The sequence below is a fragment of the Protopterus annectens genome, chromosome 5.part1 (assembly GCF_019279795.1).
Source record: "Protopterus annectens isolate FY-2018-M chromosome 5.part1, PAN1.0, whole genome shotgun sequence".
In the NCBI taxonomy this organism is placed as follows: domain Eukaryota; kingdom Metazoa; phylum Chordata; order Ceratodontiformes; family Protopteridae; genus Protopterus; species Protopterus annectens.
In genome coordinates, this window is record NC_056736.1 from 593,701,814 (window position 1) to 593,725,173 (window position 23,360).

At 41.9% G+C, this 23,360-nt stretch overlaps 1 protein-coding gene across 6 annotated transcripts in view; it reads left to right on the forward strand.

Annotated features, from left to right (window-relative positions):
- Positions 1-23,360, forward strand: part of LOC122803551 (NXPE family member 4-like) — a 444,095-nt gene that overhangs the window by 162,650 nt on the left and 258,085 nt on the right. For 4 of the 6 annotated variants that reach the window (XM_044073206.1, XM_044073205.1, XM_044073208.1 and 1 more), the window contains one exon: positions 21,876-22,023. The exons of 1 other annotated variant lie outside the window; for it this stretch is intronic. In XM_044073206.1, coding sequence (XP_043929141.1) covers positions 21,937-22,023 — 87 coding nt within the window. In that variant the 5' untranslated portion in view covers positions 21,876-21,936. The remainder of the gene's footprint in view (positions 1-21,875; positions 22,024-23,360) is intronic. One more of the 6 variants, XM_044073209.1, reaches the window with a different exon arrangement.

Here is a 23,360-nt window from a genome sequence, read left to right on the forward strand (position 1 = left end):
CAAAACATGTAAGGCTCTTGGTATAATATTCAGTGCCAAATACTGTTCTAAAAACTACTTATTATGAAAAAGTTTCAATTCCGTTTTATTTAAGTTCAATATTTTTTAAACAAAAAACATTTTTATTTAATTATCATGTATGACATAGGCCATATTACATTCATATAAATGACAATAAACCATAGCAACACAATTCCAGTTGCAAACATTATACATTATGAACTGTGCAACTGTTGCTGCAAACATTATACATCACTTTTAACATTTCCAGTCATTGTTAGTCAAACATTACAAAGCTCATTCAAATCCTGCCTTCTTTTAAACCTCGTTCCTCCTCTGCATGTATTGATCCCACTGTTCTCATTTGTTCCCTATGTAATTTGCTCGTACCCTTTTCTAAGGATCCCACTTCCAGTTGTTTTATCTATGTTACTATATTCATTACTTCTAGTAAAGTTGGTTTAGAATTTGATTTCTATTTTCTAGTAACTGCTTTCCTGGCAGCTGTCATAATTAGCCTAAGCAAGACCTTACTATGTCTGGGCAATTCTGAGTTTGTATCATAGCTCAAAAAAATAATTTCCCTAGTCACTCCAAATTGCTCACCTACAATCTCCAACACAGCAGTCTGCGGGGAATCTGTACAGTGTACCAGCTCATTACATTCCCAGAAAATATATTCCCAGTTACCCCTTCTGTCCCATCACACCTCCAACATTTGCTGCCTAAATGAGGAAAAATTATTTGAAGTTTGCTTCGGGTATAAAAATACCTATGTAAGCACTTCCAAGCAAAGATCTGAAATCTTCTGGATTTTGTTAAATATACATACATGGTAACTGCAGTGGTGGTGCTGCGGTAGCGTTGTCGCCTCACAGTAAGACGTTGTCCTGTTTGATTCTCAGCTAGAGCATCTTCTGTGTGGAGACATGCGTGAATGGGTGTACCTTCGTTGAAGGTTGTGCGTCAGGGCCGGCAACTCGGCACGTAAAAATCTACTGCCAATCATTAGCGGACCGGAGTTCCGCTGTGGCGACCCCTAACCGGGAAAAGCCGAAAAACACAACATATGGGAGACATATACATATATCCTCCCATTGTTCCTTTGTGACTTGCTTATCGAATCTCTACTCACAGTCTTTTCTAACCTCCTCTGATTGATTCTTATAGTTATCTTAAGTTCAATAATTTGTTGTTTAAAAGACCCACTGGGTTGCTACCACTAGAGGAAGATAATACAACAGTCATCCCTTCTAAAAATATACTATCTGCCTTATCCATACATTGCGTAAGTCTTTCTCCAAATAATTTGGCTGAAAAATTAGCATTATGTGTTAGAGTCAGTCTTGACTGTTCAGTCTGTTGATTATGGTTACATATTCTGATAAAAAAGGCAGAATCCCCTTTGGAAAAGGCAGTAGGAGTACAGGTTTTATCATGCATCTGTGACTTCTCTCCGCCTATCTTGTTAGCACTAAAAGCTATCAGTGTATTATCCTGCCCTGTATTATGCTTGGACAGTGAAACTGAATGGTAAATAACTTTGCTTGAATCATCCATGCTAGTGTGCTGTTGAGTATGAGTTATACACAAATTACTTCTGCTTCTCAAATCCCCTGAAATCAAGGAAACAATTGAATCCATTACTGCCACATCATCTTCCTCAGTGGTCAGAGACATAGAATGCATATCTCATTTATATTGCTGCTGCAATTAAATTGACTCCTCTTTGTCATGGACAAAAGGAACAGTTAAAGCAACAGAGTCGGCATTATCCAAATGTTTCACATCACAGTCTAAAACTACAGGGGAATCCCCTGTATACATGAGTCTCTAAAACTGTAGGAAACTCCTGGTGTTTTGGCTGCAGTGTGATTCTCAAACAATTTGGAAATATATCTCTGATTGATAAGTATATTTCTTGGCATTTTAACCTTTCAGAGTTCTGCATTGTCTTAATTTTGCCTGACTGAATTATTTTATATATTTTCTGGCATTGTTTTGTTTCTCATCTGTCCTGAAACTGTTTCACCCCAAGCCTATTCTTATCGTGTTGTTATAGTTGGTGGCTTTGTAGTTGCCTGCTCCTACTGTAAATTTGATCTGGGACACCCCTCCCAGCCTGCGGTTCACTCTACTTAATACAGAGAGAACATTTGAGAAGGCCAACCCACTTAGGTTCTTAACCTTGAATTTTTCTTCTGCTCCTTCTTCCTCTCTCCTTGCACTTTACTAAGAAAAAAATGCACTTTATTTTGCTTTTGCTTCTTTTTTAAAAGTACTCAATTGTATTTATTCTGCTGCATTTATTACTGCTTGGTAGTAGCCTGATTAAATTGTAACTGTTACTCTAAGCCTTTTGGTTTAAGCATGTGGTCTCCAGACCAGTTGTTTTACATTAAGAAGGTTTGTGGTCTGCACTGTTGTGGCATGGCGGGTAGCTTACATCCTTCTAAGTTGGGAATTGCTGACTGAAGGCTCAGTGTCTGTTATTCTAAAAGTGTTTTAGTTCTGGTTTAAGCACTTGGGCTTCAGGCTAGTTATTTTTTATTAAGAAGGTTTGTGGTTTGCACTCTTGTGGGAGGAGAGGTTAGATTCTGCCCATCTGAGCTGGGAATTTCTGGTTAAAGGCTTATTGTGCCTGCTTATTTGAACTGTTTATTTCTGAAATTGGTGTGCCTTGTTTGCTATAGCATAGACTACATTCAGGCATCCTAAATCTAGTTTTGTTTGTATAAATTGAGCACTAATCCAGGCCATCTGTTTTGGAGAAGGTTCCCCTGCACACTAGTGGCAGGAGTGTGCAGTTAGAACTTGTCTGATTGAAGACCGCTGGAACATGGCTCAGTTTTGAGCTATTTTACTGGTTAATTGTGTAATTTGTTTAAATCAGTTTGGTTGTTTTCTACTGTTATATAAAAAAATTGCATTTTATTTATCTGCTTTTACTGTATTTGTGTTTCTTCATACTTTATTACTTTATTTTGCTTTTGCTGCTTGTCCTTAAAGGTACTTAATTGCATTTATTCTGCTGCATTTATTACTGCTTGTTAGCAGCCTGATTAAATTGTAACTGTTATTCTAAGCCTTTGGTTGAAGCACTTGGGCTTCAGATCCGTTGTTTTACATTAATAAGGGTTGTGGTCTGCACTGTTGTGGCAGGACAGGTAACTTACATCCTTCTAAGTTGGGAGTTGCTGACTGAAGACTTAGTGTCTGTTATTCTAAAAGTGTATTAGTTCTGGTTTAAGTACTTGGGCCAGCTATTTTACATTAAGAAGGTGTGGTCTGCACTCTTGTGGGAGGAGAGGGTAGATTCTGCCCTTCTGAGCTGGGAGTTTCTGGTTAAATGCTTATTGTGCCTGCTTATTTGAACTGTTTCTTTCTGAAATTGGTATGTCTTGTTTGCTGTAGCATAGACTAAACTAACACCTGCTGAATCTAGCTTTGTTTGTATAACTTGAGCACTAATCCAGACCATCTTTTTTTGGAGAAGGTTCCCCTGCACCTTAGAGGCAGGAGTGTGCAGTTAGTACTTGTCTGATCAAAGACTGCTGGAACAGGGTTCAGTTTTTAGCATTTTATTGGTTAATTGGTTATTTTTTTAAATCAGTTTGCTCATTTTCTACTGTTATATTTAAAAAAAAAAATAAAAAAATACACTTTATGCATCGCCGCTTAGCTAGGGATAAACTGTTCATGGCACCATAAAGTCTGCTCTTCAGATTTCCCTTAGAACTAGCCAGTTTTTTAGTTTTAGCACTAAAATCTGTTTCTTTGAGCTTAGCACTTGTTCAGAACTCATTGTAAGCTCTAAATAAGCTACAAATTACTACAGCACTCAGTTTTCCTCACTTGTCTAGAGGAAAACAGTTTTTAGCACTTAATAAATGGGGGCGGCTACAGTGGTTCAGTGGCTAGCATTGCCGCCTCACAGCAAGAGGTTCTCCGGTTTGATCCTCGACTGGGGTGCCTTCTGTGCGGAGTCTGAATGTCCTCCCTGTGGTCACATGGGTTTCCTCCTGGTGCTCCGGTTTCCTCCCATATCCCAAAGACATGTTGTAGGTGGATTGGACACTCTAAATTGGCCCTAGGTATGTGTGTGTGTGTGTGTGTGTGTGTGTGTGTGTGTGTGTGTGTGTGTGTGTGTGTGTGTGTGTGTGTGTGTGCCTTCTGTGGAAGGTTGGGCGCCGGGCTGGCAACTTGATACCATAAAACTCCACTACCAATCATGAGCAGACAGGTAATCTGCTGTGGTGACCCCTAACCGGGAATAGCCAAAAGAAGAAGAAGAAGCAATAAGAACCTATCCAGGCATGTCTAAGGGTCAACTCCCAGTCTTTTCTCCTGTCTACCTGATGAATCTGGGCATCTTGGGGCAATGAAGCAGTTGCCTCATGTACACACACAACCCTCTCCTACTACCACCCAACACTACAACCTGTGAGAGATGCACTTATATAGCCAAACAGGAAGCAAAGCTCTCTTCACCCAAGACTGAACTAGACAGTCAAGAGGAGAAGGTAAACACTTGCACCACAACACACTCATCACATAGTCCTTTAAAACCTACACCACCAAAACACACACACATAGAAACACAAAACATACACCTACATTCACAGAGGCTGTCAATAAAAATCTGCTCAAGCAACAGAAACCTCCAAAGCAGAAACGCAAGCAATCTCCACCCCCCAATACAACCTAAATGACACATAACCCACAAACTCAGTGTGCCACTCAACAACAGCCCATAAGGCATAACAGCGTACCCAACACTCTAGTCATAGGTGACTCTATAGTCAGGCATACTCATGTTCCACTCACCAGGCAAACAAAGGAGAAAGTTACTATCAGCTGCCTGTCGAATGCCAGGATCCACCACATAATGCATGTACTCAGGTCACTCCACAACAAGTAAAAATATGACTTTGTCATTGTCCATGTTGGTGTGAATGACCTGAGATGTACCTCCCTGGACTACATGAAAAGAGACATGGAGAAGCTATATAATCTTGTAGCCTAGGCAGGTATGACCCTAGCCCTGAGTAGCATCCTGCCATCACCTGAATGATACCACAGTACAAGGACAAAATGATTGACTTCAACAATTGGCTAAGCTTTTGGTGTCATTCTAAGGGGATCCAGTATCTGCCTGCCTAGGATGACATGATCGGCAGACCATGATGATTTGCCACAGATAGCCTGCACCTGTCGCCCTTGGGATTCCGGATACAGGCTAGGGCTCTTCCCACCCATATAGTGCCTTTTTTTTAGGAAAGGTTCAAATGACAAATTCACCACCTTAACAGGTACAAGCAAGCAAAATCTGAGGGTAATGCTACTCAATGCTAGAAATCTAAACCTCAAAATGCATTCACTCGAGGCACTCCTTGAAATGGAGAATATCGACATCTGTGCAGTGACAGAGACCTGGTTCAAGGCTCCAGAGAGCATCCCTGCATTACCATGTAGAGCATCCCTGCATTACCATGTGTGACTTCCGTGCCATGGACCAGCAATCAAAGAGCCTCAATCCTCACCACTAACGCCAGTGAGGGGCATCTCATATAGGAGGAAAGGATAACAAATACACACAGTGAAGTGCAATTTACCTTAAGAGCACACAGAGATCACAGTCAGTCCGGGGCTGGTCGCTCCCTTACTCTCCAGGTCCCCAATAAGACTCCCCACTGGCACAGCTATAGTGTCCAGATCTCAACATAGTGGGCAAGCTAAAACCTCTAGCACCCTCTCTGTCCAACCAGTGCTTCATGTCCCTGCCCAAGTAGCTGACACACACACACACACACACACACACACACACACACACACACACACACACACACACACACACACACACACACACACACACACACTTTGAGAAGAGTTTATACAACCACACCGACACTCCTGGGGAAGGCTTGCACAGGTTCTCCAGCTGTGCCCCTTTTTCCCAGACTATATGGTAGTACCAGCTGCCACCACCCACTGATATTTATCAGCTACTCAAAGGCCCTTAAAAGTGTGTCCAATTATTACTGTGCAATATTATTATCCAATTGGTAGTATAGCTCAAAGCTTAAGCTATTAGAGTGGCTTTGTACAATTTTACCAAAGGCATGCAAGTACTCTAAAGAGCTTAAATTATCTCTACAAAAACAGCCACAGTTGAAAGGGTTTAAAATTATTTAATAAAACACATTCAAAACGCAAGATAATCCTTTTTACTACAGTGCTAGTCAAGAGTTCAGAGATCACAGAGAAATACTTAAAATAATTCAGTAGTACAGCTCTGACTTCACAGAAAAACACTTAGTCTAATCATTCTAGTTTCTAGCTATTACTTAGAGAAAACACAAGTCTAAAATAAACTTACATATAGAGCAAGACAGTGCTGGTGAGTTGGATGGTCAAGAAAAATATGCTTAATGCTCGCTTATTCTCTCTATTTTTAAAATCACATTCTTGGTTCACATTACATCATTCTTCACACTTCCCTGGGTTCCCAGGCTAAGAAAAGCTACGCTTACATTCTTCACCTCTGGGCAGAAACCAGAACAATAAAGGACATTTATGCATGGAAATTCTGGCCATTAACTCTGGCCTTAAAACAATAGGCAGGATGCCTCACTCTAGACTTAATGTCTCCGAGTTTTAACATCAAAGTGTCACAACATGCTTTACTTAGTCAGTAGAGTGCACTGTTGTTACATTATTTTCCAGTTCCACATGTAACACTATTTTTACCATTTAAGACAACAAGCCTGTGGTTTACATTATGATTTACAGATGACAGAATTATCTCCTAAATTCTATCTGGTTAGGCTGGCAGCCTTAACCTCTCTTCACCCACTCTTCACATATCTCCCCCCTCCCGGAGAACTCAAGCTAGTTTTTCAAGTGACCCCTGAGAAATGATGCTTGAGGGAGTTAGGTCTATCTGAGTATACCTTATCCCATTTCCTGTCTTGACAGCTCATCTGCATTGGCATTGCAAATCCAACTGCAGTGCTGCATGGACATATCATATGCTTGCAACCCCAGGCTCCATCTTAACAACTTGATATTTTGCTAGCTGCCTCTGTTTAACCATGTTAGGGGGTTGTGTTCTGTTATAACAGTGAATGTCTTCCATACAGATAAGGCTGTAGTTTCTGCAGTGCCCACACTATGGCTAGGCATTACTTTTCTACAGCTGCATAGCATTCCTCCCTGGGTTGGAGCCTACGACTGAGATAAACCACTGGGTGTTCTTCTCCCTCTGAAGAAATCTGACTAAGTACAGCCCCCACCCCATGGTTCGAAGCATCCACCTGCACAACAAATTCATTGTAATCTGGACTGGCTAACACAGGGGGTCCTCCCAAAGTTTCTTTAAGCTTTTGGAATGGCTGCTCACATGCTGGGGTCCACACTACCTTATCTGGCCTGTTCTTCATTATCAGGTCTGTGTGGGGAGCAACTATGGTGCTATAACTGGGGACAAACTTTCTGTAGTACCCTGCTATCCCTAAAATTGCTCTCACCTGCTTTTTAGTAACAGGTGCAGGCCATGCCTGAATGGCATCCACTTTGGCAGGTTCTGGCCTTATCTTACCACTCGCCACTCTATGTCCTAGGTAGGAGACCTCTGTCATACCCACCTGACATTTGTTTGGCTTAATGGTCAACACTCCCCTCTGTAGTCTGCCCAGCACCTTCCTGACATGCTGAAGGTGCTCTGGCCAGGAATGGCTGTAGATGGCAATATCATCTAGATAAGCAAGGGCAAACTCTCCTGCTCCTGCTAGGATATGATCTACCAGCCTCTGGAAAGTCGCTAGGGCATTCTTCATCCGAAAGGTCATCTTTGTGAACTCATACAAGCCAAAAGGAGTCACAAAGACTGACTTCTCTCTATCACTGGGAGTCAAGGACACCTGCCAGTAACCACTGGTAAAGTCAGTGGTTTTAAGATACTTAGCCCCACCCAGCTTTTCTATGGCCTTATCTGTTCTAGGCATGGGGTAAGCATCTGACTCTGTGTGACTATTCAATTTCCTGTAGTCCACACAGAACCTGGTGCTGCCATCCTTCTTTGGCACCAACACCACTGGGGAGGCCCAGGGACCATTGGATTCTTGAATCACCCCTAGTTCCAACATCTCCTGTCCCTCCTCCCTCAGAGTCTGTTTGAATCTCTCAGGCACTCTCTAAGGGGCCTGCCTAATAGGCCTTTGGGGTCCTGTATCCACCTGGTGAAGCCCCAGGTGGGTGCACCCTGGTTTCCCAGTGAACATGTCCCCAAATTCCTGCAACACTGCTCGGAATTTCTCGAACCTGGGTAGGAGATAGCTGCTGGGACATTGCTAACCCTTCCACTGAGATGTCAGCCTGAGCCTCACTGAGGAGATCAGTCCCCAGATCTCCCTCAGACTCCTCCTGCAATCCACTGCAAATGCTTAACACAAGGGCCTCCCTATCATGGTAAGGTTTCATCATGTTAACATGGTACAATGTGTGCCCCTGTCTTCTGCCTAGCAGTTCCACCATGTAATTAATCACTTACCTTTCTTACCACCTTGCAGGGTCACTCCCAAGCTGCTTGCAGCTTGTTGTGTCTGACAGGAATGAGAACCATTACCTGCTGCCCCACAGCATACTCTCTAGCTCGAGCATTCCAGTCATACCACACCTTTTTCTGTTGTTGGGCTTCTATCAAGTTCTGCTGGGCCAAGCCCATGAGTTCTCTGAGCCTTGTCCTGAGGTTTAGGATGTATCCTACAACAGACTCCTTGTGAGAATTGCACTCACCATCCCACTCATCTTGAATTAAATCTAAATGTCCCCTCACCCTATGTTCATACAGCAACTCAAAGGGTGAAAAGCCTGTGGATTGCTGGGGAACCTCTCTGTAAGCAAACAACAGACGGGTAGTCTGGGCATGGTAGGGGGTGGTCATCCTGTGCTTCACCCCACAGGACTTCCACAGACAAGCCAGCTGGTCTGACATGAAATTGGCACCTCTGTCAGTCAGTATTTATTTTGGGAAACCTACCCTGCTGAAAATCTCTAACAAAACATTTGCCACCTTCTCTGCCTCAGTGGAAGACAAAGCCACTGCTTCAAGGTATCGTGTAGCATAATCCACTAGCACTAGGATATACTTTTTCCCTGTGGAACTTTGGGTACTCAGAGGCCCCACAATATCCATAGCTACCCTCTGAAATTGCTCCTCAGTCACAGGCAAAGGCATCAAAGGAGCTCTCACCTTGTCTCCTGCCTTGCCTACCTTTTGGCACTCCTGACAGATCCTGCAGTAGCCTGTTACATCACTGAAAATTCCAGGACAATAGAAGTTCTGCATAATATGCCTCTTTGCACATTTTATGTCCATATGACCTACAAAGGGAATATCATGGGCTATGGCAAGAAGCACCAGGCAATAGGCTCTAGGCACTACCAGCTTCTGTACACTTTTGCCTTCTAGCCCTCCCTCAGAGGTCCACTCTCTGTATAGTAACCTTTTGTCCCAGTATATAGATTCTGCTTTCCTTGAGAATCAGGTGCCTCCCTAGCTACCTGCCTCAGGCCTTGCAATGTAGGGTCTGAGAGCTGAGCTTATCTCAACTCTCTTCTTTTAACCCTTCCCAGCTCCCCTTCCACAGGAAGTCTGGCATCCTCTGACAGTGGTGCCTCACTATCAGTCTGGGTACTACTACTCACCTTTACCTTTGCAGTTACTCTGTCCAAGGGACCATTAGTACCCCCAAGATGCTGTGGCTCACCTTCAGTCTCACTGCTACAGGGTAGCTCCCTCCCTGAAATAACCATCTCACCAGTCCTGGCTGCAAGCATGCAGTCTGTCTGGTTCTCCCCCAGGCTAACAGACTTACCTGCTTGTCTCCAAGACTGACTGCATGTAACTGCACAAGCACAGAGTACTGCACTATCCCTATCAGGACATCTGCAGGTATATCCTCAAACACACCTACTTGCTGGCTTCTTTTTCCACCCTCCCAGTGAAGGTGAACCCTAGCCAAAGGTATTTGGAATGGTATCCCTCCTAAAACCCTGACTGGAGTAGACTGCCCAGGCAAGTAGTGCTCCTCTGTAACCATTGCAGGCTTTACAATGGTTATATCAGAGGCTGTGTCTCTCTTGGCAATGGCCTCTTTGCCATTCACTACAATAGGATATAACCTCTGGTGTTAGTTTGGTACCCTTGGCATTTTGTCTGTCCCACTTACTGGCTCCCTCACCTTTTGTTCCCCACCTTGCCTCCATGGACACCTGTATGCCACATGGCCCCACTGGTTGCATTCAAAACATTTAAACTTAGCTCCTGGACATGTGCCTGGACTAGTGGCTTCCCTTGCTACTGGCAGATTCTGTTGTGGCAGTCTGTGCTTCCCACCATGGGTTCCATTAAGCCCATGAGCAGTACTGGGGGTCCCTTTCTTGTACAGGGCTTGCCCTGCTTGCCAGGTATAGGTCTCCCTTCTTCCCCAACTCATCTGAAGTAGCACATTTTCTATCAGCTAGCCAGATCCTCATGTCCTTAGGCAAAGTGCTAGGGGCTTGTTCCCTCACCAAAACGTCTGCCAGTCCTTCAAAAATGGTGACCTGACATCCACTCACCCACCTATGGAAATAAGTGTTCAGTTCAGCAACATATTCACATACATTTTCATCTGCCTTGCATCTATGCTCACAAAACTTTTTCCTATACATTTCAGGTGTTAGCTTAAACAATTCCAACAAGTGATTTTTAACAGCAGTATAATCAAAACATGCAATGTCAGACATTTTTGACAAAACAGTTAAAGCTTTACCATGGAGTAATGGGGTCAGGAACCATACCCAGAGCCTTTGCTCAACACAATACTGTTTGCATACTCTCTCAAACATATGAATGAAAGTATCCAAATTATCCCTCTCTTTAAACTGAGGAAGAAATTTACTGAGCTGTTGTGCTTCTGGGGTCCAGTTACTCCCTTCCCCATTACCTCCATGACTCTGGCGAAGAGTCAGCATTTCCTTCTCATGCCTCCTCTTTTCCTCGGCTTCTATCTCCAAACTCCTTACCTCCAACTTAAGTCTCTTTAGCTCCAGATGGATTTTTAAGTCCTCAGCAAAAAGGTTGAGCTGTCCATTCTCTGAAGGTATCATATCTCCACTGCCAGTCTGATTGTCCTCTTGGTTGCTGTTTTCTGATGCAGCTGTAACCAAGGCTGCAATCAGATCTGCCTTATGTTTCCATGCACCACTTCCCTAGCCTGACACATCTCAACAAGCTGGCTCCTTGTCAGATTTCCATACTCCTCTGCTGACATGCTGCCTGCTCACCCAGACTAACTAAGCTCACAAAAGAAATAAAACAGTTGTGATCTGAACTCTGAATATTCACTGCATGGCTGATGTAGAGTACAAAGCACCTTCAGAGCTCATTGTACTCAAGCTACAGGAATTCACTCTACCCACAACCCTACAAGCCAGTTAGTACTTGCCAACCAATTAATATGTGGTGTGGATATCCCACCACTGCCAAACAATTAATATGTGATGTCCGTGCCCTGGCCCAGCAATCAAGGAGCCTCAATCCTCACCACTAACACCAGTGAGGGGCATCTCATATAGTAAGAAAAGGATAACAAATACACACAGTAAAGTGCAATTCCTTTAAGAGCACACAGAGATCACAGTCAGTTCGGGGCTGGTCGGTCTTTTGCTCTCCACGTCCCCAATAAGACTCCCCACTGGAACAGCTGTACAGTCCAGATCTCAGCCTAGTGGACAAGCTAAAACATCCAGTGCCCTCTCTGTCCAACCAGTGCTTCGTGCCTTTGCCCAAGTAGCTGACACACACACACACACACACACACACACACACACACACACACACACACACACACACACACACACACACACACACACACACACACACACACACACACACACTTTGTGAAGAGTTTATACAACCACATAGACACTCCTGGGGAAGGCTGGCACAGGTTCTCCAGCTGTGCCTCTTTTTCCCAGACTATATGGTAGTACCAGCTGCCACCACTCACTATTTATCAGCTACGCAAAGGCCCTTAAAAGGGTGTCCAATTATTACTGTGCAATATTATAATCCAATTGGTAGTATAGCCCAAGGCTAAAGCTATTAGAGTGGCTTTGTACAATTTTACCAAAGGCATGTAAGTACTCTAAATAGCTTAAATTATCTCCGCAAAAACAGCCATAGTTGAAAGGGTTTAAAATATTTAATAACAAATAGTCAAAACACAAGACAATACTTTTTACCCCACAGTGCTAGTCAAGAGTTCAGAGATCACAGAGAAATGCTTAAAATAATTCAGTAGTACAGTTCTGACATCACAGAAAGATTACTTTAATCTTTCTAGTTTCTAGCTATTACTAAGAGAAACACAAGTCTAAGATAAACTTACATATAGAGCAAGACAGTGCTGGTGAGTTGGATGGTGAAGACAAAAATGCTTAATGCTCTCTGATTCTCTCTGTTTTTAAAATCACATTCCTGGTTCACATTACATCTTTCTTCACACTTCCCTGGGTTTCAGGCTAACAGAAACTACATTTACATTCTTCACCTCTGGGCAGAAACCAGAACAATAAAGGACATTTATGCATGCAAATTCTGGCCATTAACTCTGGCCTTAAAACAATAGGCAGGATGCCTAACTCTAGACTTAGTGAATCAGAGTTTTAACATCAAAAGGTCACAACATGCTTTACTTGGTCAGTAGAAACAACAAGCCTGTGGTTTATATTAATATTTACAGATGACAGAATTATCTCCAAAATTCTATTTGGCTAGGCTGGCAGCCTTCACCTATCTTCACCCAATCTTCACACCAGGCTATAATTCATACCACACCTTTTGGCCACCTAACCTGGACTGAAACACTAAAGCTGGAGGTGTGTCCATATTCATTAAGGATATCCACACCTCCAGGCTAGTTGCTCAGCTCAATGCATCCGAGATTATCCAAGTGCAACTAACTATGGGCAAGACCGCAATCCAAATTGTAACTTGCTACAGAACCCCCACCATGCCCCAGGATTCCCACTCCTCATTTCTTGATACACTGGAAAATATTAGGGTACAACCCAACACCCTAATAATGGACAGTTTCAACTACCCCACCATTAACTGGGAAAACTACTCATGTACCAACTCTTTTGTTCAACGTTTTCTGGAATTCATAAATTTCAATGCCTTGGATCAACTTATCCACACCCCGACCAGGGGCAGCAATATCCCAGACCTGGTCATTACTGACATGGGTGACCGGTGTTCCACACCAGAGGTCAATTCCTTGTTGGTCATATATGACCACAAGTTAATCACCCTAGACATCAACATCCCGCCCCCCCCCCATTAGTGAAACCACTGTAAAACATTTCTCCAAAGCCAACTTCATCCTTCTTAAGACAAAAGTGGCAAACTTCACGACACCCATGCAGACGGACAGTAGAGGTATGACTGCTGAATCCTACACAAATGCACTTTATAAGCACTTACACGAGTGCATGGATCGTGCTATCCCTAACAGAACCAAGACGCTATCCTCCAAAAAAAGGAAGCCAATCTAGTGGTCCCCTGCCATAAATGAACTCTACAACAGAAGAAAGAGACTGTTGCAAAAAAGAGTAAAATCCCATGATTGGAGGAACTCCCTGGTCAGCCTCAGTAAGAAGCTGAGATCCCTCATAAAATCCTCCAAAGCTAGTTAGAAAAACATAATTACCACTGATTCTAAAGATAACCACAAAGCATTCTCTAGCTATGTCAAGAATCTCAATGGCAACTCTCAGATCTGCTCTGAGTTACAGCACAATGGCACTAAATATACATAACCAACTGATATTGCCAACATCATAGCAGATAGGTTCAGTGCTAACTTTACCCCCCCCCCTAAAGGGCCCATCTCTTTACCAGAAGAATGCAAAGTTCCTATAATCATGACTCAGAGGTAAAAACTACACTCTCCAAAGCCAAGAACACAGCATCCATTGGACCTGACAACATCCCAGGCTGCATTCTACATGAACTGAGAATGAACTGGCACCCCACCTAAGCACCATGTTCAATCATAGCCTCACCTCAGGCTTTGTGACCCCTGGATGGTGCACAGCAACGGTTATCCCACTCCACAAAGGGGGAGCCACCAAGGACCCTGGGAACCACCACCCCATTAGCCTAACAAGCCTGGTCTGCAAGGCCATTGAATACATCATCATGGATCTTATAAACAAAGACATTGGTAATCTCCAAACTCTGGACCTCACCCAGTTTGGGTTTGTAAAAGGCAGATCATGTCTCCTAAACCTGATAGACTTCTTTGAAGCAGTCACCAAAGCCTATCTAGATCTTGCCAATAATTTTTACACCATCCCCCACTCTGGAATTATAGATAAACTCTATAAACTAGGTATAAATCCCTATGTCACAAGATGGGTTGCCAACTGGCTCACTGACAGAACCCACACTGTGAATGTAGCAGACTCCAAATCCGACTTCAGACCAGTGACAAGTGGAGTACCACAGGGTTCAGTCCTGGTTCCTCTCCTGTTTGGTATCTACTTTTCTGCAGTACAGGCTGACACAGAAGGTCTTTGGCTAATGAAGTTTGCAGATGACTGCAAACTAGGAGCCATAATAGAAACTCCTAACGATGTGGACATCCTGCAAAACGGCCTCACGGAGACAGATGCCTGGTGTCAAAGCCATGGCCTCAAACTCAATGCCAAAAAATGCATTGTCATCCCCTTTGGTAAAAACTCTGTACCCATGAGCTACCACATAGGTGGTAGTCTACTTAACACCAAAAGTACGATAAGAAACCTTGGGACATAGGTGGACAGTAGTCTCTCCTTTGATAATCACATTGCCACAGTAGCCAGGAAATCCTTTTATGTGGCACACCTTATCACAAAAGGTTTCTCATCCAGGAAAAAAAGAGGTCATTGTTCCCTTCTGCTCATCACTCATTAGACCCATTATAGAGTACAATGCCCCTTTTGGTATGTACCTCACAAGACATCTACAACAACTGGAAAGGCCACAGAAATAGCTCACAAAGGGGATTACTGGCCTCAAACAGATGCCCTACACAGACAGTCTCAGAAAACTCCAGCTTTACTCTGTCACATATTGCCTACTCAGAGGCGATCTCTGCCTAACATACAAAGCTATGTCAAACCCAGAACTGTTGGACATGTTCCACTTAAAGAAATTCCAATCCCTCCGAGCTACACGGTCTAGGGACCTAAACCAAGTCACCACAATAAGCAGAACGTGCTGGAGGGATAGATTCCTGTCCCAGAGACTTCCCATATTCTGGAACAAACTATCTATCTATATCAAATAAAGCACCTCATTAGCACTCTTCAAGAAGAATCTTGATAATTGGATGGGAAATAGGAAATTGTCCCTGGGGATCACCTCTGTGGCTCTGCTCGACAGGGTCACAGGAAAATAATTTTCTTGGGTGGCGAAAGCCAGAGTACCTTTTGGCTAGGCTTATATAGGCCCTAGGGCCAATAGCCTACTACCTACCTATGAATCTATAAGTCTTTACTTACTGCAATGAAGTTGGAGGATGGCAGATGTAGATCTGTTGTCACTGCTGAATTTGAAACAGCGGCACTAATCATTTCCCCAAACCTTCCTGTGTTGTCTCAAGCTGCCGAAGTAATCCTTTGCTGTTTCAAATATTCCGTTGAATTCATGCTCACTGTAGAAAAACTCAAAGCTGGCAACTGTGAATCTCTTCGTACATGCACTTTCCCATCAAATGTAAAACAAGGAACCAATACTGTATTAGAGGTCAAAGTGCAGGTGCAAACTGGGAAATGCTGCTTGCCGCCTGGTCATATTCTTCTTTTTTCTTTATGCCTCAAAGCAGTGACAACTAATTCAGGACAAATACTTCAGCTTATGGATGGAAGTGAAGCAACATTGACATTAGTCTTCTTTCCATCACCAACAAAAGTAGAATATTTCTATGAAAGACTATTTCCTTCAAAAGTATCTAATTGTTTCATAGCAGCCTAGAAATTTATCAACCGATAAATGATAATCCAATTATTAGTACCACGATAAAAATGCTGCAAAAGACTATTAAAAATATCAACAAGCTCCTTGGACTAAAAAGTCATTCAAAGATTGAAGTTACAAGAGACTCAATCAGGTATAAATAACAAAATCACTTAGATCAATTAGATAACATAACCAAAAACAAAAGAAATATACATTTTGTGAGCAATATTGTTCATTTTCCTTTGCAAAGGACTTTTTTGTTTGAGGGAGTTAGGTAATTTGAAATGGTAGATGTTTGCTTAATGCAGGAAGCAATTTTAATTTAGTTGCGGCATTCTTTAGCTATGTCAGAAATCTAAAAAGGAATGCCCAGTTATGTGCCGAACTAGTAGTGGATGGTACCACTCACACAGTCCCTGAGGAAATTGCCAACCTGCTAGTTAACAAAATTTGGCACAAACTTCACCCTTCCCTTCCCAGTAGCCATACCTCAATGCATTCCTGAGACTTGTTTGCTCCCTCTTATAATTTTACAGCAAGTCATATCTGCACTCTCCAAGGCCAAAAGCACTGTCTCAATGGGACCAGATAACATCCCAGACTACTTACTTAGCAATTGAAAACAAGACCTAGCAGAGCTACTTTCATTGTCTTTAACCTTAGCCCAAGAACTGGCTTTGTTCCAGCAATGTGGAGAATAGTTACAGTAATCCCCTTGCACAAAGGGGGCCCATCAATTGACCCTGGGAACTATAGACCCATAAGCCTAATCAATAGCCTTATTTGCAAGGCCATGGAAAGAATCATCATGGACCTTATCAACAAGGACATAGATGACCTTAAAACTCTTGACTCAACCCAGTTTGGCTTCATTAAGGGTAGATCATGCTTATTAAACCTGGTAGAGTTCTTTGAAAATGTCACAAAAGCTCTGGATGAAGGGCTATCTTGATATAGCCAAGGCTTTTGACATAATTCCCCACTCAGTTGTCATTGAAAAACTCTCCCAGCTGGGGATTAACTCTTACATCACTCAATGAGTAGCCAACTGGCTCACCAACAGAACACACACTGTTAAAGTCGGGGATTCCATCTCTACCAGTAGACTGGTCACCAGTAGTATACCACAAAGATCTATGCTGGGCCTTTTACTCTTTGGAATCTATTTTTCAGAAGTCCAGGCTAAAGTAGCTGGCCTGTGGCTTACTAAGTTCACTGATGATTGCAAATTGGGATATAATCATTGAATCTCCCAACAATGTTAACATTTAACATATTACAGAAGGGGCTATCACAGACAAACAATTGGTGCCAAAGCCACGGACTTAAACTAAACACAAAAAAGTGCACCCAGTGGTGTGAGATTTGAGAACCCAGGCTGATAGCAATCTAAACTTTGATCACCATGTGTTCACAGTGGTAAGGAAAGTCTTCTACATTGAGCACCTCATAAGTAAGGGTATCACATCCAAGACTAAGGATGTTATGACTCCTCTGTACTTGACCCTCATTAGACCAGTAATAGAGTACAATGTCCCCTTTTGCATGTACATCACCAGACACCTGCAGCAGCTGGAGAGACCACAGAGGTTTCTCACCAGGAAAAGTCAAGGCTTGCAAACAATGACTTACATGGATAGACTGAAAGCCCTGTCACTGTACTCTGTAGGGCAGTCTCCGACCCTGTCCTAATGGATATGCTGCACATCTACAAATCAAATGGGACAAGAGTCACTCACTCCAGGGATCTTAACCTAGCTTGTGACATTAACAGAACATGCTGGAAATATGGATATATCTCCCAGAGAGTGACGTTCCTCTGGAATAGATTCAAAATTCACATAAACCAGAGTTCCTCACTGACCCTATTCAAGATCAACCTGGACAATTGGATGAGTGACCTCAAATTCACCCCAGGAGTGCCACCCATGTCCCTTATAGACAGGGGTAGTCAGTGCTGATCATAGAATCACTCTGCAAGTAATGTCCATATAACCAAGGTCAGTGAGGGTAACTTGGGTATAACATGGCTAAGATTGAATGGATAACTCAGGTCTGTCATGGCTAGGCTTGCATGGACTCTTTGGCTGTTAGCCTAGTAACCTCCTATGAACCTATAAGAATGATCAGGTAAACAGAGGGTTGCAAGTAGCTTTACATAGAAATAAAGACAGATTGTTGTGCCTGGTATGGTGGGGGTCAGCATCACAAGAAGTTTTAGGTAAGGGGTCTATATCAGGAACTTGAAATGACATAAAGCTGAATGCCATTTCATTGACACATATGTGTCGAACTCCCAGATAACTGAACGGCCAGATCACCGATTTCTTTCCCTAGTAGGCCAACTACACACAACAAATCAGTACAAACATTACAAAGTGGGGGGGCTTCACCCCCACACCCCTCAATGTGGGGGACCGTGCCCCCGACACCCCCCTAACTAAATATACTAACTACAAAATTGCACTACAGTGAGGAAAAGGGCAAATCATAGGGAAAAAACTCACTGATCTGGCCATTTGGTTTACTGGGATTCAACACGTGTTGATGAAACAGTGTTCAGCTTTATGCCGTTTTGAGTTCCCTTAGGTAAGGACTTTATGCCATTTTGAGTTCCCTTAGGTAAGGTTAAGCAATAATTAGTTTTCAGGTTTTCATTCAGTTTATCAGTGGAAGTTTGGGAACATGAAGTGGTCTCCCTTGAAACTGACAAAACACCGTTATGGCCTGCCTATTCACCTCATCCAGATGCCATCCATGGTCCCTGTCTTAACGAATGCCCAGAGCCACAAGGACCACCTGCCTCCAGCATATTGTCATTATCCCTCTCATTAAACAGAGGTGAACAGGCACACCATCATAATTCCTTTCCTCCACCAGGTCCTATACGGGCCTGGACTGCATAAATGAACCTATGTCTTGGTCATTGTCAGCATTTCTTTCATCTGCCTCATTGTAGTTGGCTTGATGTGTAAGACTCACTGACTTTGGCACATAATATTGGAGTAACAAGTGTTTTTGAATATTGGGACTGTGTGCTGTCAGTCCCTGGCATGGTAGACATTTTGTATAGAATACGATTCTGAAACACTGCACACTAATGTGGCCCTTTAGTATGGCATTTGGAGAGCTAAGTACTGTACCAGTATGTCATACAAGTCTGTAGTATACTGGGGTACACACGTACGGGATCCTTATCCCTACACAGGGACATAGTATAGTTGCCTGATACCACAGAATGTCCACTTGTTTGTTATATCACATCCACTGGACTATGGCACCTTTTATGTCTGTGTTGTATATGTACACAACTGTAGTGCTCCTTCCATGTGTTGTTGTTGTTGAGGAACACTTTTGCATGGAATATACAACCTGTATATTGTGATACTGTTGCCTCCATTTGTTAGGCTTCCTTTGGAGCCTGTTTAATGCATATGGCAAAACTTCCATTGTAATGCTTGTCGTGGGCACCTTTTCTGGGCACTGATGCATATTTTACCATATTCGTGTGGTGCTCAAAACTATTGAAAGCTGTATGCCATTTATCACTGTTCGTGACAGTATGCTGCATAGCAGCATACCTTTCAACAGTCAAGATTTTCGCAAAATGACAAGATTGTTGTCTTATATTTCTGGTCTCTTCCTTATAACACTTGTGGTTTTCTGCAAATTATTGAGGATTGAAATCGTGAAGTAATAACATATATTTGAGTTTCAGAATTCATATCCTTCAGAAAATCCATGCTAACACATATCCTGTTATTCTATCAACTTTCAAAGTTTATAATAGCAATATTTAAAATCTGTCCTTATTTTGGGGCATTTGTCCGTCCATTTTTTAGGTTTTGCCCAGATTTATTGTGGTAAGAGGTTGCACAATATGCACAATAAAGTAAACAAAACCAATGTACACTGCATTAATGCAATGTATAAAAATCAGTCTTGTCAGTATATTCATATCACACATGAGCACTATTATCTTGCACTTTTTATTACTTTAAAACTGTGAAACAATATTGCAAGTGACAGCAATATTTATTTCTTAGTTTTCATTTTATTTATTTGATATTCTATGATTTGCACATGCCCAGCTTTCAGTGTGTACTATGTTTTCCCTGCACTTGTGTTACACACCATGCACAGATGAAAGCTGTTACCTTTGCTCCTGATGTATCAGTCACACCTAAGAATGTTATTATAGTGACTGAATTACAGCTTAGCAAAGTATCTGTGTGTAAGTAGTTTATGCACCGTTCAGCAGGAACAAAGCAGGCTATGATTTATCAATTGAGTTGCCATTCCTCAAGGTGTTCTGAGAAACAGGTGGTGAAAGTCAATGCCTGACATAACTAACGAGGCATGGCATGCACTTCATTTGTGACATTGTGTTTGAAAAGGCTTAAAGTTATTAGGTTTTAATGAAATACTCCTTGTGGTTTAGGCTGTGATTTCCTTGGCTTTCATTTGCGTAACTGTAATTTAACCAGACAGTTCTAAAGTACTGAGTCTGAAAAAGGTGCATCTGCTTTGTACCTTCATTAAATACAAATAAATCCTTTTACAAGTTGGTTCTGGATTGTAGAATTAAAAATATACATTTATAACAGCTGCGATGAAATCCAGGAATTTTATTACAGCTAAGAACCAGGCATCATTTCAGATTCTTATTGACTAGTTTTGTAGGTTGACAAAATCTTTCCCCTTAAACCATAGAATAGCTCTTCAGTCTCCTTTTAATGTCAGAAAAATACTTTACACCTTCTCGTTTGAAAAATGAATACATTTCACTGTACAGAAGTGAATTCCAGTTGCATACTTGCATTCATTGACTGTAATATATTTAGCCTGATCTCACGTAATACAAATTCTAAATATGTAACCTTTTTTAGGAACACAGCATTTTCAGTGTTACCTTTGGAATCCATGGAGTGTTCCTGGATCTCCCCAAGGGAACCTGGCTTTACCTTTGAAGAATAAGCAAGTTCATTTACAATGCCTGCTAACAATGTTATGCACTGTCTCCTTCTTGATATTCATAGGGCCCGAACTCTCACCAATTTTACTTGCTTATTTTGTTTTATTTGTTCAGATAAAGAAAAGAAAGAAAGAAAGAAAGAAAGGCAACTGTTTTACTGAAGCGTACCTGTATCAAAGGCTGAGGCCAGACTCCCTGGGGAGCCCTTTTCAAATGCCCATAGTAGAACCTTTTTTTGTAGAAATGTAACTCTAGAGAACTGGACTTGTTTCAGGAGAGGCCCAATCAAGTCTAAAAATGTTTTTCATTTAGGTTCAGGCTAAATACAAAAAGATAACAGCCAGATAATGCATGTGTTTGGTGTAGTACAAATGTGTGTGTGTGTGTGTGTGTGTGTGTGTGTGTGTGTATATATATGTGTGTGTGTGTGTGTGTGTGTATATATATATATATATATGTGTGTGTGTGTGTGTGTGTGTGTGTGTGTGTGTGTGTCTGTGTGTATAGATATATATATATATATATGTGTGTGTGTGTGTGTGTGTGTGTGTGTGTGTGTGTGTGTGTGTGTGTGTGTGTGTGTGTGGGGGGGGTGAGTGTGTTTCCTTCAGCTGAGGACTGATGTGCTGAAACTCGAACAGTTTTTTTTGTTTTGTGGTTTAAAGGAGATAACGCGATTGCAGTCACAGAGCCTGGGAACTTATATTAGGGGGAAGAAGAAGAACTGCTATAGTTTGTGCAACTTATAAAAATGTTCTGACACTCTCCTTGCTTTGCCAGATTCTTGGAACAGCTACTGAAAATTTTGTGCACTGATCAGTAACTGTGAATATGCTTCTGTTTTAGGAATCTGGGATTTCTGTTAATTCTCTGTTACGCCCTATCAGCAGTCTTATTGGAAAACACCATGATGACGAGGAAATGGATTCTGATACTTCCATCTATTGTCTTTGGCTGTTCTATTTTCTATAACTGTAGTAGACATCAGGTAAATGTGAGTAGATGACAAATATTTTTGGAAAACTCTATTTAGCTTGCTGTGTTAATGAAAGGTCAAAGGTAAAATTGGTTTGACATGTGTGATATATTCACTTGAATCGTGCCTTGGACACATTTTTCCATTAAATGTTCATTAAATGTTCAGCTCACTAATGGATCAAAGAGACTGTGTATTCTGTCATTCTAAAAATGTAGACCGTTCTGTAAGATACGCAGAATTAATTAACAGTTTGTCAATTATAAAAAAACTAAATTTATTCTGTCTGTATGAAGATATTGTTCTGTATAAACAACTTGAAAGACAATAATGGTATTGTGTGTAAAAGTTATGTAGGCCTCATCCTTTCAGTAATGTGGATGTGACAGATATGGTCCAGGGGAAAGAAAGTAAAATGGGGTAGTGCTCAGGATATTAAGTCATATAAAAACAGACTAAGAACATTTAATATAGAGGAGGGATAAGTCGCAACAGAGACATTTGGGTACCTGAAATGATGCTTCAAAGTCCAAAATGATGGCATCTTTCAAATTACATGTCCAAGAAAAAAGAGGTATAATGTAGGGTGGTTCATATCTAGATGGATATAAAGAAGATATTCTTTCACAGAAGTCATACTGGACAAATAGAACATTTCATTTATAATATGGTAGGTCCAGATGCTATTAGAATTTAAAAATGCATAGGGCAAAACATACAATAGTATTAGTGATGAGCAGAAATGGCTGTTTGTACTTCTGAAGATCAGATAAAGCAGTAATTAAGAAAACTGGGAGATTAACAGATTTGTGTGATTATTTCTGCTGTTAGTTTGCTTCTGTGAAATGGAGAGCAATCACATAGGTTTGGAAGAACATGTAGTTATAACACTGAGGACAAGTAATGGGTTGCAGGGACCCCTTGTCTTTCCAATGATTTAAAAAGTACTTTGGGCAACCTGAGCAGAATCCCTTCACATGCCTGCTGATCCTTAGTGGACACTTTGAAAGGGGTGCAATAATGAGGCACCCCAAGGATAATCCCACCGATGCTCTGTTAGGAAGACAACAGATAGTGGTTGGATCCTGATCATTGAGGGTATCATATTTTGGAAAATGCTCTCTTGTCCTAAATATAAAACTAGTGCAGTAATGAGAGGAAGTTCTTCAGAATGTCTCATGTGGCAAATAAAGAAAATATATACTCCTAATGCATTTTAATCCATTTTGTGGATTGAAATGTCTCCTGTCTGCTTATTGGAAATGTGGGGGACCTGGGACATGGTTCTTGACACCACATTTCAGGGTTTGACTAAAGCAGCTGTGATTTCAGGATATTTCTTCATTTCAGAACCT